Source organism: Chrysemys picta, chromosome 10 (genome assembly GCF_011386835.1).
Source record: "Chrysemys picta bellii isolate R12L10 chromosome 10, ASM1138683v2, whole genome shotgun sequence".
Classification (NCBI taxonomy): domain Eukaryota; kingdom Metazoa; phylum Chordata; order Testudines; family Emydidae; genus Chrysemys; species Chrysemys picta.
This window is the reverse complement of record NC_088800.1, coordinates 88,323,446-88,336,347: the sequence shown is the minus strand read 5'-3', so window position 1 is coordinate 88,336,347 and position 12,902 is coordinate 88,323,446. Positions and strand designations below refer to the sequence as shown.

Genomic DNA, 12,902 nt, shown 5'->3' with positions numbered 1-12,902 from the left:
AGCTGCTGGGTTATACTCAAACTTTACAGGGTCTTATCTAGCACCCATCATGAAATTAAAGAGATATGTATATAAGATTTAGTTGGTTCTTCACTCCAGTCAGCACTGGCTTTTTTTTTTTTTTTTAAACCACACAAACAAGAAGGGGTGATAGATGGAGAAAAAGAAGGGTTTTTGAGGAAGACTAAATGAATTTTGCTTTTGATTCTAAAGGCAGTGAAGTTCCTGGCCACCCTGTCACATTCTTCACTCCTTCAGGACATTCCCTTAAATACCTCATTTGTTTCATTGCTATCAGCCTTTGTTATAACTATTAAACCAGTTTAATGGAGATTCAAAAAACTGGACTTGAGAAATTTACCAGGCACGTTTTAGCCATAAGAGATTATGACAGACTAGGGAGGGGGCAACAGCAAGATTTCACAGAAAACAGAACGTTGGTTGTTGCTTACAGCTTTACCAAGCTGTAACAGCATTAGCTAAATTCCTACCAGTTTCCCTGCAACTACAAGCATTTTAAATAATAGCTATGAAGTTTACTTTACTGTTTAGTAAAACTAGGAGCAGAAGCAGACACACTAGAGTGGTTTGGCTGCAGGATCAGGAAAACAGTTTTGCATCCATTATGCATTTGAGTTACAGCTGGAAGATAGGTTTCAGAGTGGTAGTTGTGTTAGTCTGTATCAGCTAAAACAACGAGGAGTCCGTGTGGCATCTTAGAGACTAACAGATTTAGTTGGACATAAGTTTTCGTGGGCTAGAACCCATTTCATCAGATGCATGGAGTGGAAAATACAGTAGCAGGTATATTTATACATAGTACATGAAAAGATGGGAGTTGCCTTACCAGGTGGGGTGGGGGAGTCAGTCTAATGAGACAATTTAAGTTATCAGTAGAATACCAAGGGAGGAAAAATAATATTTGTAGTGGTAATGAGAGTGGCCCATTTCAAACAGTTGAATACTAATTTCCCCCTTCTGTTACTCACACCTCTTGTCAACTGTTTGAAATGGGCCACCCTCATTACCACTACAAATATTATTATTTTGCAATTAAGATTTACCCAGATACTGGTTTGCTCTTCACAATTAAGAGGATTGTTTTTCGCCTTCATGAAGGAACTGTTCAGTTACAGCTACTACAAAAGGATCTTTTCTACTGATGACAGAGAAAGTCCATCTCCACCATAGAGCTATGTTTAGTTCTGTAGTGAGAAAACAGATTAAACTCATATTGACAGTGCATTAAAAAGATTGTATGGAAGTCATTTCCACATGACCTAACAATAGTAGAGTACAGAATGTGAAGTTAACATTCAGCTTGATAGTAATAATGCATATACGTATGTAGCTATCTTCACCATGCTTTACAAAGTAATTTGTTATCCCAGTGTCATTGTCACCTTTGGCACAATGTTTTTGTATCCTTTTAACTTTGATATTGTAATACATTCAAAATCTTAAAAGTCAGATGATGGTGGACAGGTTATCTGAAATGGAGATCTAGGTCTAACCAGATCTCAGGACAGTATCAGTACAGCAGTGTTCACATATTCAACCTTCTGACTGCACCTATGCACAAGTTAAGAATCCACTTGATTAATTCTGTTGCCATGAGTTATATGAGGATTAGTAAGAATTACCAGCAATGGCAAGGAATCAGGCTTGCAGAATAAAGACAGTGATGGGTGGGGAAAATAAGAGTTTCCAGGCAAGTCAATGCAGCATCAGATCACCTGGAATACCAGCAGTTTCCTAGGGGGCCTGCTATTACAGCTACCCTCCCTCAGGTCATCATTTTTCCTGTTGGGATGGTGGCAGCATTTTGTTTTCTGGGGTCTCATCTAACAAGCCTGGCACCTGCGCATGGAAAACGGCTCCCAGTTGATCGTCGACTTCTGACTCCTCCCTAAAAACGCACCAGAGCAGCAGCCCTATCCCTAGCAGGCTGACCGGCAGCACTTTCACCCAGGGTCTCCGATAGTCACTTCCCATGGACTTGTCCACAGACCAGACCCGCGGGCTGGCTTTGCTGGTGGAGAAGGGGATGGGCCTAGAGCTCTCAGACTTCGCTACATCCTCGGGACCCGGTTGCCGACTGAGACGTCGCATTGGACAGACGAGACAGGAGAGCGGGCGCGGGCTGGAAGGAGAAAAGGAAGAATAAACGCGACGTAAAGCGAGTCACAGGCCCGTCTCCTCCACGGGCAGGATCCGCCCCAGGAAAGCCCCGCACGGAGCAAGCCCAAGCTATCTCTCACCGCCAGCCCCACAGGATCGCGCGGCTCATCCCGGACCACCACCGCCACCCGTCACGTCCGGTGCAGTGGAGAAGTCTGCTGGGGTTAGTAATGTGCGACTTGCTGTGTACTGAGCATGCTCAGTACAGCTGCTGAAGCCACTGCCCTTCTTCCTGCCCTTATTAGCCGTAGGATTCTGCGGGTTGCTTTGGCGAGTTCTAGTCTCTCGGGGAGCCTGCGCTCCAGGAATATTCAGGGCTGCGGGCCCTGCGCCACCAATATTTGGAGCTGGGTCTCTCCCCCAGCCCTGCCTGGAGCGGGCCGTGTTCCCGGAGAGTCCCTGCCTGGGTGAAAGCAGCGCCCGGCTCTCCCTTGCCTGTTGCCTGTCTGGGCTGCCGGCGGCACAAGAGCCACTTGGCAGGCTGAGGCAGCCCCTCAGCGGGAGCGGGAGGAAGCACACATGCTTTGCAGCCCGCCCCTCCCGCACCCATGGGAGGAGACGCCAAGGGGGCTTCCGGCCAAGAGACATTTGGAGTGGACCTCACTCACCTGAGCAGCTGCTGGGGCTTCGGTGAGAGTTTGACCCTGTGATTCCCCCCCCTCCTCTGGGCAAGGGGCAGCCCCAACCCCCAGTGAGGCTACGGTGAGGGGCAGGAGGCTGCAGCAGGGGAGGAAGGGAGCCACATGTGATGGCAGTCCCCTCCCCCCAGCACTCACCCACCACAGGGGAGATGGGGGGCTTCCTAGACCGGAGCAGCTGGAGCTTGGGTGAATTTTGTGACACCCTACCTCCCCCCCAGCTACCACTCCTGCCCCACACTGGGCAAGGGGCAGCCCCATCCCCCACCCCCAGTGAGGCTATGGTGAGGGGCAGCAGCAGGGGAGGCCACACGTGATGGCAACTCCCCCCTCCCCTAACCAGGTACCCACCATAGGGGAGGAGAGGGGGCTTCCTGGACCTGAGAGGGAGCATGTGCAGTGACAGTGGTGCAGAGTGAGTGTGCTGGGGGGAGAGGAGGGGTCCCTCCCCCAGAGCTCACTGCTGTCTGCGGGGAGAGGGCTGGGGGGAGGCCTCCTCTCTGGCCCCAGCCCCGGGGCAGCCTGCCTGCACCCCAAACTCCTCACCTTGCTCCACCCCAGAGCCCGCACCCCCAGCCAGAGCCCTCATCCCCCCTGCACCCCAACCCTCTGCCCTAGTCCTGAGCCTCTCCAACACCCCAAACCCCTCATCCCTGGCCCCAGCCAGAGCCCTCATCCCCCCCATACTCCAACCCTCTGTCCTAGCCCTGAGCCCCCTTCCACACCTCTCATCCCCAGCCCTGCATCCCCTCCCTCCACACCCCCTCCCATCCCCAGATTCCCTCCCACAGCCTGCACCCCTCACGCCCTCCTACACCCCCAGCCCGGAGCCTGCACCCAAACTCCATCCCAGAGCCTGCACCCCCACCCCCTTCCCAAACACCCACTTCTGCCCTCAAACTCCCTCCCAGAGTCTGCACCCCAGCCCTCCATACTCCCTCCCAGAGCCTTCACCCCTCTTGTACCCCCACCCCTTGCCCCAGCCCAGAGCCTACACCCAAACTCTGTCCCAGATCCTGCACCGCTCACCGCCTCCTGCACGCCTGCCCCAGCCCGGAGCCTGCACCCAGCATCCAAACTCCATCCCAGAGCCTGCACCCCAGACCCCCTCTCCCATCCAAACTCCCTCCCAGAGCCCAACCTCTCACCCCTTTTGCACCCAAACTCCCTCCCAGAGCCTGCACTTCTCCTGCACCCCAATCCGCTGCCCCAGCCCAGGGCCTGCACCCCAGACCTCCCCCCCCCCCAAACTCCCTCCCAGAGCCTTAGGCAGGTCGGGGGTGGGGTTTGGGGGGGCGGGTTCTGGGCACCACCAACATTTCTACAAACCTGCCATCGCATTGACAGGGGTTAAAAAGTGACAAAGGGGGCGAATTGGAGGAGGGGGGTGTCCAGGGTCTGAGCAGGGGGTGGAAATTTGCTGGGCAGGGGGGTCAAGCAGCTGGAGGCAACATTAGGACAGAGGCTAAATGGCAAAATCAGAAATGGGGGGGAGGATGAGGAGTTAAGTTTGGGGGTGAGGCGCTGGCAGAGGGTGTCAAAAGCCAAAACCTGGCACAGGCAGGGGCACAGGGGGTAACAGTTACCCCAGTGCAACTGAGACACCCAGGTTTGCCAAACTGGAGGGGGGCAAAGGTTTTTTTTTTTTTTTATTTCCCCCTCTCACAGACAGCACCTCTCAGCCTGGGCTTCCCAGGGCTGGGTTCTTAAAGGCGACAAGGGGATTAGCTCCAAGCACTGTGAACTGAGCCTGTCCACACTAGCGCTTTAAAGCACTCAAACTTGCTGTGCTTGGGGGGTGGGGTGATTTTTCACACCCCTGAGCCAGCAAGTTAGAGCGCTTTTACTTGCCAGTGTAGATAATCCCTGAGACTTAATTCAGTGAAACATTTTACATATATCCTCTCAAAAACAAAGAATCCCTTATCACTGTATCTGAATGCATAGAGTCTCCAAGCAGTTTCCCAAGTTGTCTTATCTGCTGCTGGGATTCCCTGAATTTTTAATTCTAACTTTTTTCTTCGCATTTTTAGAACAGATGTTTATTTTGTTGGATCATTTTAGTTCCACTCTGATTGAATATTGGTGGTCAGACCAATAGTCCGCCTAATCTAGTATCCTGTCTTGTGTCATTGAACCATCCCATTGTCCACTCCCAGCATCTGGCAGTCAAAGGATGGTTTAGGGACATGTAGAGCATGGGCCTGCATCCCTGATTATCTTGGCTAATAGCCAATGTACTTATCCTGAGGGACTGATCTAATTCTTTGTTCAACCCATTCATAGTTCTGCCTTTCAAAATATAATGAACACACATCTACAACCCCAAGATACCTTTACAACCACAAGAATTCTAAAATCATGAGTTATACACCTTCGAGTCAAGACATTTTAATAAATAAATGATATATTTTTTTATGTGCCTCTTTGTTCCTTACCCTGTTGGGTGCAGTAAGGCCGCCAGTTCCAATGCCTTGAGCCTAAACACCTGAATGAATCTTAGTCTACCCTCATACTCCCAAATATTTAATATACCTAACCCACACTTAAAGTGTAGATATGGCCTTAACTCAAGTTATGTCACCATAGAGTCACTACGGTTACTATGTCACTTGTGTGCATGCCTCTTGGACTCCTTGTCTCAGCAATCAGGGTACTCACCAGAAGCACTTGTATCGATTCAGAGTGAGGTGCACCATGAATAGATATCCCACTGTATTTTGGGAAGCTTTGGTTTGGCAGTGTATGCTGGGTACCAAACAGGTCAGACAGGGGTGGTTGTGGCCATGGGATCCAACTTCTTATAATGCATTGTTAACCATCCACTAATATTATATGTATCCCATATATAAATATATACATAATGTTTTCACCTTTTTTTCTAAACCCACAAACCTGCCTGGCCCTCCTCACTGTCTGCCATCTCACACAGAATCATGGAGCTTGCATAACTCTGCACTATTGTCAGGAGCCTTTCAACCCAAAGGTGCATGGTCCTTTACTATTTGCAGATCATCAAATGTACATATACTCTACATTCTTTATGAAAATATGCTTATGATATGGATATGACATAGTTAATATATACTTTATGCAAGGTGGCTGATGTGGGGTATCATTGCAAAACTTAAGACCTATTGACTGTATTTATCCAATCTGTATGCATGTAATGTTTGTATCTGAGGCTAGAAATATTGACCATTTCTCTGTATTTCAAATGTGCTCTGTTTAATGAGGCCAGACAATATTAGTGGCTTATTGAAGGAATGCACAAACACATAAAGATTACCCCAGGAACTGTGTCTCTGAACGATAGTGCTATACAATGGGGGCTACTTGACCAAGATCAGATACCTCTACAGAGTGGTTGCTGTTTGACCCAGGTCACAGCAAAAGAGCCTTCCAGAAAGTGGGGGAAAGAAAGAAAAGGTGGACAATGATAGCCTACAAGAACAACCGGAAACACCTGAGGTACAAAGACTGAACAGTGAGAAGTGATTGTCCCAGCAATCTGGATGATGGGAAGACAGACACTTCAGCTCAGCATACTGAGAATGAGAAGGATCTGACATTACCAACCACTGAAGAATAATCCATGTTTGTATAATATATCTTTTGTCCCCATCATGCAGACATAGGCCTTTTTCTCACTGCTAATAAAACTAATGAAAACTGTTTAACAGGGAAGACAAAGGCTAAAGAAAATGTCTCAAAAATTAAATGAGAGAGCAATGAGGTGACAGGCGAGTCCATAGTTCTAAGTGTAATTTTTGTGATGATACCTCTTTGCTCCTTATGTGTGGAAGAGTGACAGAAGTGGAAGTCTGTATAAAGCACAATGGTAGATTTTCTGCCTATGAGCTTGCTTTCCAAAGGAATTAAGTGTTTCACATCCTATTTATAATGCTTTTAACTACTCTCAATGTTTTCTGTGCATTCAAATTTTTTTTAAGAGAATGTATGACGTACTATGCAGTGGAAAGGGACTAATAAAGATTTCTTTTTAAGTGTTCAGACTTTCATTAACGGTTTTTCATGCAATAGCCATGAAATTCCACTTGCAAAATGTTTTTTAAACAGTCCTGAAAATAGAGGAATGTCAGGAATGTCTGCTTGGTTCTCTCTACTCCCAAAATGTGTTTGGTATCAAGTGTTTGTCTAATGGCTATTTTGAGGATGGCGACTGAGCATCTTTTCATACAACAAAAGTGTCACTTAAGATTTCTTGAGTAATAAACATGTACATAAGGCTGTGACACTGGCCCTAAACCATGGTGGATTTAATTTAAGTTAAATTGATTTAAATAATAATTTAAATCACTAGTCAGGAAGACTTGATTTAATCATAGTTTTCTAGATAAAAGCGCATTTGTCATAACTATAAAGGGAAGGGTAACAGCTGTCCTATGTACAGTACTATAAAATCCCTCCTGGCCAGAGACTCCAAAATCCTTTTCCCTGTAAAGGGTTAAGAAGCTCAGGTAACCTGGCTGGCATCTGACCTAAAGGACCAATAAGGGGACAAGATACTTTCAAATCTTGGGGGGGGGGAAGGCTTTTGTTTGTGTTCTTTGTTTGGGAGTGTGTTTGTTCTCGGGACTGAGAGGGACCAGACATCAATCCAGGTTCTCCACATCTTTCTAAACAAGTCTCTCCTATTTCAAACTTGTAAGTAAATAGCCAGGCAAGGCGTGTTAGTTTTCCTTTGTTTTCTCAACTTGTAAATGTACCTTTTACTAGAGTATTTATCTTTGTTTGCTGTACTTTGAACCTAAGACTAGAGGGGAGTCCTCTAAGCTCTTTAAGTTTGATTACCCTGTAAGGTTAATTTCCATACTGATTTTACAGAGATGATTTTTACCTTTTTCTTTAATTAAAAACCTTCTTTTTAAGAACCTGATTGATTTTTCCTTGTTTAAGATCCAAGGGGTTTGGATCTTGATTCACCAGGAGTTGGTGGGAGGAAGGAGGGGAATGGTTAATTTCTCCTTGTTTTAGATCCAAGGGGTTTGGATCTGTATTCACCAGGGAATTGGTGAAGGTTTTTTCAAGGCTTCCCAGGGAGGGAAAAATTGGGAAATGGTGGCAGCGGAACCAGAGCTAAGCTGGTAGTTAAGCTTAGAAGTTTTCATGCAGGCCCCTACATTTGTACCCTAAAGTTCAAAGTGGGGATCCAGCCTTGACAGCATTCTTGTTGGTTGTTATAGCCTTAATATATATTAGGGTTACCATATTTAAAAAATAAAAAAAGAGGACACTCCACGGGCCCCGGCCCTGCCCCCGCCCCTTCCCCAAAGTCCCCGCCCCAACTCCCCCTCCTCCCTCCCAGTCACGCGAAAAGGGTTGCCCGAGCGCTACCGGCTTCATGGTTTGCCGGGCAGCCTCCAGACCCTGCGCCCCCAGCTGGGCACTTCCCCAGCGCGGCGCTTCCCCAGCGCGGCGCTTCCCCAGCGCAGCTGAAGCCCGGGAGGGGAAGCGCCCAGCTGGGGGCGCAGGGGCTGGAGGCTGCCCGGCAAACCGTGAAGCCGGTAGCGCTCGGGCTTCAGCCACCCCTATGCCTCCGGACCCTGCGCCCCCGGCCAGGCACTTCCCTTCCCAGGCTCCAGCTGCTGTGCTCCTCCCCTGACTCTTCAGCTCTGTTTAAGAGCTGAGCTGTCTGAGCGCTCCAGCTTCGGGCAGCCCCCATGCCTCCAGACCCCAGCCGCCGGCCGGGAACTTCTCCCCGGCTCCAGCTGCTCTGCTCCTCCCGACTCAGACTTCGGCTCTGTTTAAGAGCCAAGCTGCCCGAGCCAGCGCTACCGGCTTCGGGCAGCCCCCGTGCCGCTGGAGCAGAGCAGCTGGAGCCCGGGAAGGGAAGTGCCCGGCCGGCGGCTGGGGTCCGGAGGCATGGGGGCTGCCCGAAGCCGGTAGCGCTGGCTCGGGCAGCGTGGCCCTTAAACAGAGCCGAAGTCTGAGTCAGGGGAGGAGCAGAGCAGCCGCGGGAGAGGAAGTGCCCGGCCGGTATTTTTCCCGGACATTTTCGGCTTTTTGGCAATTCCTCCCGGACGGGGGTTTGATTGTCGAAAAGCCGGACATGTCCGGGAAAAACCGGACGTATGGTAACCCTAATATATATTCTTCACAACTCAGATATGTTTAATTTTGACATACTATACTTTTTTAAACTGATTTATTTAGAAGACTTTTAAGAATAGTTTTACAGCTCTATCAGAAAATGAATGTGTGACATTCTATACCTTAGTGTAGTGTACCCCATATTCCTCATTTTCATATAATTGTGATTTTACATATAAAGCATGCCTTGTAAGGTATCAGGGGAAAGGTTATGCTCTGCTGAAAGTCATTTCTGTATGCATATATGTCACTAAAGCATGCTGTAACTTGGGAAAGCAAAGTAACCAATGCCTGGGCGGCATGTGAACTAGCCCAGCTCCAGCCATTGAGCTACAATGCAATCACTCATCTGCATCAGGTCACACCAGGTCCTTACCTTTGCTTTTAGAAACTCAGCAATACCACCCAGACATTCCTGGACTTTGTGTTTTAAAAGCACATGAAATGATCATATAAAAGAGACAGTCTGGTGCATAGCAGACCCTTTTGCCCTCTATCCTGCAACCAAGAAGAGTAGAAGACTACGGGCTTGGCTACACTTTCATATTATAGCGCAATAAAGCCTCCCAGAGCGCTCTACCTTACTCCCCGTCCACACTGGCAAGGCAGGGAGAGCGCTCTGACTCCCTAGCTAGAGCGGTCTTGGTACGCCACCTCCCCGAGAGGATTAACAGCTGTTGCGTATTGGGTGAGATGCTGCAGCTCCAGTGTAAACAAGAAGTAACATTATTACACACTGATTGACCTCTGGAAACAGGGCCGAGTCCAGGCACCAGCGAAGGAAGCAGGTGCCTGCAGTGGCCAATAGAAAGGGGTGGCACTCCGTCCCTCATTGGGGCAGCACGTCCGGGTCTTCAGCGGCGGGTCCTTTAGTCCCGCTCTTCCTCTACGGCGGCACTTCAGCGGCAGCTCAACCAGACGTGGGTTTTTCTCTTTTTTTTTCCTTCGCCGCTTGGGGCGGCAAAAAAGCTGGAGCCGGCCCTGTCTGGAAAGGGTGAAAGTAAGTCCAGTGACTTACCAGTATGCTGTGGCCAGCTCTGGCCCCCAGAAGGGGTGGAGTCTAGGGTAGAAGGGGTGTGGCTGAGGGAGTCAGAGCCAGCCCCAGCCCACCCTGTAAGGTAAGTGCCCCCCCACCCCCCAGAGTAGCAGCAGCCTGGGGCTCTGGGGGCTATTTAAAGGGCCCGGGGCTCCCCTGCTTCTACTGCCCCGGCTCTTTAAATAGCTGCCAGAGCCCTGGAGTAGTGGCAGTGGGGCTCCGGCGGCTATGTAAAGGCCCGGGGCGGTAGAAGCAGCAGGAGCCCTGGACTTTTTAAATAGCCCCCAGAGCCCGGCAGCCGTACTCCATGGCTTCAGCAGTAGGGCTCTGGTGGCAATTTAAAGCCTCTGCTGGGAGTCCCAGGCCCTTTAAATTACCCCCTGGGGAAGCCGGGCTGCCCCAGTACGGCAAACCAGCTGTTGCCGGTACGCCATACCGGGGCATACGGGCTTACTTTCACCTCTGCCCATAATCCTCTTAACTGAAGTGGTCTCTTTGTTGTGAACTCAGGACACGGAAGTGCCCTTTCAAAGCTCCGGTTCTGAGAGCGGCTGTTTATCTGGTCCGAGGAAAAAAAAAAAAAAACAGCTACTGTTTGCTTTTGAGTGAGTGAGATAGAGGCGAGGGGCTCCGTTTGGAATGCAGGCTGCTCGAGAAAAAAGAAACAAAAACAAAAAAACAGCTACTGTTTGCTTTGAGTGAGAGAGAGATGGGGGAGGGGGGGGGTCTGAATTTACAAGACAGCATGCTGACACACTCTCAGCACCCCGAAAACCCACTCTCTCCCCCCACACTCCCTGTCACACTCCACCCCACTCCATTTGAAAAGCACATTGAAGCCTCTTGAATGCTGGGATAGCTGCCCATAATGCACCACTCCCAATGCAGCTGCAAATGCTATAACTGTGGCCACGCCAGTACGCTTTCAGCTCTCAGTGTGGACAGACTGGAGTGCTTTCCCTACTGCGCTCGCCAAAGTCTGGTTCAACTTAAAGCCCTCTACAGCTGCAAGTGTAGCCATACCCTACAACACAGGAGATTGTCCCAGGTTGAATGAACAAACCTGTCTAAGGACTGCACTATCCAGTGGGGTGAGAAAAACTGACAAATCTAGTTGCAGCCCAAGTTTTTTTCCCTCTAAAAGCATTTTAGCAACAACAACAAAAATCCTATGTAATTAAGAATTGTCATGATTATGAGATGTTTTGTGCAAATGCATGCTTTTGATTTTACAAGATTTTTCATGCCTGTTATCATGAAGATACATAAATGTGTGTGTTACATGGGTTTAAGTATTTCAGAGTATCCAGAATTTCAGAAAACTGATTTTTTTTTCACAAACACCTTGACTAGGAAAAGACCTCCCTGTTCTAAACATCAGTATGGCAGATTATATATATATATATATATATATATTCTTTTGTTTTCCAAATATATGTAACAGTGTCTGTAAATCCCCCTGCTTATGTTTTTTTTTTTAAATTCTCATTCTTGTGCTGTTCTATTTCCTATCTTGAGGTACTATTATTTTACTGTGTTAAAATATTACAGGTGAGCTCATTATTGCAAATTAAATGTGATTACCATGGATCTTATGCTGCCAGACTTTGTAAGGTGGCAATACTTTGAACTTATGCACATATCTCAAATGTATTTCTGTAGCCCTTGTGATTGGGCCATGACTGATGCGGCATTGTGCATTTTGCTGAGTTCATCTTTCCCTGCTTATGTGTCTGCTATTTTCATGTCATGCCTACACTATAAAAACTGAGTATTATATGCATTGATATTTGATGGTTGCAATTTTGTGAATGTTAGCAGCGTGTAATGATCTTCTGTGATCAATACTCAGTGAACCCTTTTGAGGAAAAAATTATTGACCTATAAAAAGAACAACACATAGCCAGAAGGAATGAATAAAGCAGGCAGACTCAACCTGCGTAGATTTGCTTCCAAATTTTCCTTGGAAAGTAAGCAATTCTTTTCTTCAATGGAAATCTTCAGTATATACATGATGTTCCTGATCTCCCAACACAGGATTTACCTGAAATGTTCAGTTTAGCTTAACTGGGACCATAGGCGCTGACTCCTTGAGTGCTCCAGGGCTGGAGCACACAAGGAAAAAAAATAGGGGGCGCTCAGCACCCACTGGGATGACCAGCTGCTGGTAGTCAGGGCTCAACTGTTTTGCGGGTGCTGTTTCCTAGGGGTAGCCTGCCCGACAGGGCCGCCTCTGGCTTTTTTGCCGCCCCAGGCAGTGTATCCTACAAACCAAAGCCCATAACTGTTCATTGACCAATGACTTGCAGTTTAAAATGTTTTATTTCACATCTATTTGTAGTTATATATTGAAATCACACCCACCCACCCCCTATCAAAGGCAGGATGAGACATACTGTATTCAGATTTCTTGTATATGCATATGTCTTGTAATGAATCTCTGACTTATAAAATATCTGATAATTGCTTACGTCAGGGGGGGCAAACTTTTTGGGCTGAGGGCCACATCGGGTTTCCAAAATTGTATGGAGGGCTAGTTAGGGGAGGCTGTGCCTCCCCAAACAGCCAGACGTGGCCTGGCTCCTTCCCCCAGCTGATTGCTTATCGCCCACTGACGATCCCCTGCGACTCCTGCACCATCCACCACCCCCCGCTCCCTTTCCCCTGACCGCCCCCGGAATCCCTGCCCCTGACTGCCCCCCCGCTACCCCATCCAACCACTCCTCTCATTCCTGACTGCCCCCCGGGACCCCTGCCCCCATTCAACGCCCCTGTTCTCCGCCTTCTGACCGCCCTGACCCCTATCCACACCCCCACCACCTGACCACCACCCTAAACTCCCCTGTCCTCTATCCAACCCCCCCCCCGCTCCCTTACCACGCTGCCTGGAGTACTGGTGGCTGGCGGAGCACCAGGACAGACAGCTGTGCCAT

General features: G+C 48.6%; 1 protein-coding gene across 1 annotated transcript; it reads right to left on the bottom strand.

The window, feature by feature from the left end:
- Window positions 1–1,234: 1,234 nt before the first annotated feature.
- LOC135974094 (ubiquinol-cytochrome-c reductase complex assembly factor 4) lies at window positions 1,235–12,902 on the bottom strand. The gene is given in 4 exon segments (XM_065560403.1): window positions 1,235–2,143; window positions 2,262–2,365; window positions 2,367–2,475; window positions 12,847–12,902. Coding segments are annotated over 4 exon segments (618 nt in total). The 3' UTR covers window positions 1,235–1,794.